Here is a 2,593-nt window from a genome sequence, read left to right on the forward strand (position 1 = left end):
GCGTTCCGGGAGTTCCAGGTGTCCCAGGGTAACCAGGTTGAGGTGGTGTTCCAGGATGTCCTGGTGTACCAGGAGTTCCAGGTTTCCCAGGTTTTGCAGGATGTCCGGGGCGCACAGGTTTTCCGGGTGTTCCAGGAAGTCCTGGATGTCCAGGTGTTCCTGGAGTTCCAGGAGTTCCAGGGTATCCCGGAGTTCCCGGATAACCGGGCTGTGGTGGCGTACCAGGCGATCCAGGGGTCCCAGGAATTCCAGGATATCCCGGATAACCTGGCTGCGGTGGTGTACCAGGTGATCCAGGGGTACCTGGTGTTCCAGGATATCCTGGTTTCGAAGGCGTTCCAGGTTTTCCAGGTTTTCCAGGATGTCCGGGTCGTCCGGGTTTTCCAGGATGTCCGGGTCGTCCAGGTGTGCCAGGTGTTCCCGGACTTCCAGGCGTTCCTGGGTATCCTGGTTCTAGTGGGATTCCCGGTTGTCCAGGATATTGCGGATATCCTGCAACATTTATTTACAATTTAGAATTTTTCTTGTATTATCATCCGTTATTTCTTTTCTTGGATCGCAAGTTTTGTATTTTATCGTTTTGAATACATACCAGGTCCATTCGGATATCCTGGCGTTTGTGGTGGATATTGTGGTTGGCCTGGTTGAAGTGGTGTTCCTCCACTGGTTGATCCATTCGTGCCTGGCCCTACATAGATTTTTATTTTTATTTTTAATGAATTTGTTTTGTATTATTTATTATCTATTCTGTAACGATCCATTATACATACGTTGTCCAGGTGGGAAAATTGTATTTGGTTGTGTGCTCGTTCCATCGAATTGTCTACAAATTTCTGGAAAATATAGATCCTGCCACTCTGTAATCACACCGTGATGCTCATGATGATCATGTTCATGTTGCTGTGAGTCTTCATCGTGGTGGTGCTCATGTTCGTGTAAGAATAGTTCAATTGCTTTGCCTGGTTGAACTACCCGGTATCCCCAACCATCGCTAACGTAAAACGTTGTTTTTAGTTTTCCATATGGATCGATATATCCATAGCAACCGTACGTGATGTCGTCGGGTCCACGTGTCTCATGATGAAATTGTCCGTTTGGACTCACTTGATAACCATAATTGTACGCGTCTGTAAAACATATCATAAAATTTTTCAAAATTACATTAACCATCTTTTTTATACTACTGCATTGTGCGAAGTATTTTTCTATGGTTATTTAGAAATAAAAAATGTTTGAGTTTGTTGGATTTTACATCGTGAACTTACTGGAATAGAAGTCTTGATTTAAATACTGAGTTTTCTGATCATCACTGATGTTCAATATCACTTCTCTGCTCTGCCTGCTTCCTTGCTGCTGAGTGTTTTGCAACAGACATGTGGCAATCACCTATTACAGATGAACATTCAATTAGTCATCCATATAATATGTACTTTACTCTCAACGATTATGACAAATTATTCATTTTTCTGAAAGTTTACAGATAGATCAAACTTTACTATGTACAAATGTACTACGTAAAACTATGTACCATGTGTAACTATGTAAAAATCGTGTGTGACAATTTGTGAATTGTGATATTATGGTGTATATCCATCTTAAACTATTCCGTTAACATTATGTAACACACCAGTTACATAGCAAATTAGCCAACATAGTATCCTGATTTGTTCTTTGGTAGCTGCCTTCGGTCGAATTAATCTTGTTCACCTTTTAAAAGCTTAGCGGAGATTCACTAACACCGTAGCAGGTCATTTTAAATGTCAAATCAGCTACTCGGCCCAACTTGCTTGGAACACTCGTGCATTAATATTCGTAATGAGGTAATTCTAATCGCTACATATTTGTTCCAAGTACAAAAAGTTCAACGAATTCCAAGAGATCTTTTGCTTCTTATGTAATACGACACATTTTCAAGCGCGAGCAAAACAACGATAGGATTCGCGATCATCAATACCACTTGTCTACTCTCTATAAATAACCAGTCCCGTATTGGCATAAGTGAACAGTGTACGAGTTTTTGTAGCACAGCGACGTTGACGTGGCTTTTAATCTTGCCATGTCGGGGGCCCCGTAAAAGTCAGCCTATGGAATCCCTGAGTTATTTCTCGCTTGATTACGCGGAGGAAGCTTTTTCGTTCGCATCGCCATTTAGAGTAATTAAAACTAAAGGTCACGTACTCTTCCGAGCATCGCACCGTTTCGTAATCGAACATCCGACAGATCTATTACAAGACACCGAGTATTGACTTTATTATTATCGTAACGGTACCGTCGCTCTTGGTTTCCAAGCTGAATGTCATTATCGTAAATGCAGATCATTGTTGTACGAGATTGATCGATAAACCGTTATAGGAAGACGAAGAAGGAAAAGAAGTCGGAGATTAATCATTTTTATTCCTTGACGCTCGTCATCGTTTTACTTGACTTTCTTCAGGGTGCAGCCACACTTTCATGTGTCGTTAATACGTCCACTTGTGGTGCAGGTTTATGATGAAGTACCAACGTGAAATACCAAGTGATTATTGTTTAGCGTGTTGCAATTGGTAGTGAATTTACAGCTTAGTATGTAACGCGTAAATTGTAAATAATTGGT

The 2,593-nt window shown here is 41.4% G+C and overlaps 1 protein-coding gene across 1 annotated transcript in view; it reads right to left on the reverse strand.

Annotated features, from left to right (window-relative positions):
* The window catches only part of LOC128884841 (collagen alpha-5(IV) chain-like), a 5,614-nt gene extending 3,295 nt beyond the window's left edge, over positions 1 to 2,319 (reverse strand). The window contains exons 1-5 of the mRNA XM_054138496.1: positions 2,179 to 2,319; positions 1,266 to 1,386; positions 771 to 1,127; positions 593 to 688; positions 13 to 492 (exon numbers count right to left, since the gene is read on the reverse strand). Of these exons, the coding sequence (XP_053994471.1) occupies positions 13 to 492; positions 593 to 688; positions 771 to 1,127; positions 1,266 to 1,386; positions 2,179 to 2,319 (1,195 nt within the window). The remainder of the gene's footprint in view (positions 1 to 12; positions 493 to 592; positions 689 to 770; positions 1,128 to 1,265; positions 1,387 to 2,178) is intronic.
* Between the last annotated feature and the right edge of the window lie 274 nt (positions 2,320 to 2,593).

This window comes from Hylaeus volcanicus, chromosome 2 (assembly GCF_026283585.1).
Source record: "Hylaeus volcanicus isolate JK05 chromosome 2, UHH_iyHylVolc1.0_haploid, whole genome shotgun sequence".
Classification (NCBI taxonomy): domain Eukaryota; kingdom Metazoa; phylum Arthropoda; class Insecta; order Hymenoptera; family Colletidae; genus Hylaeus; species Hylaeus volcanicus.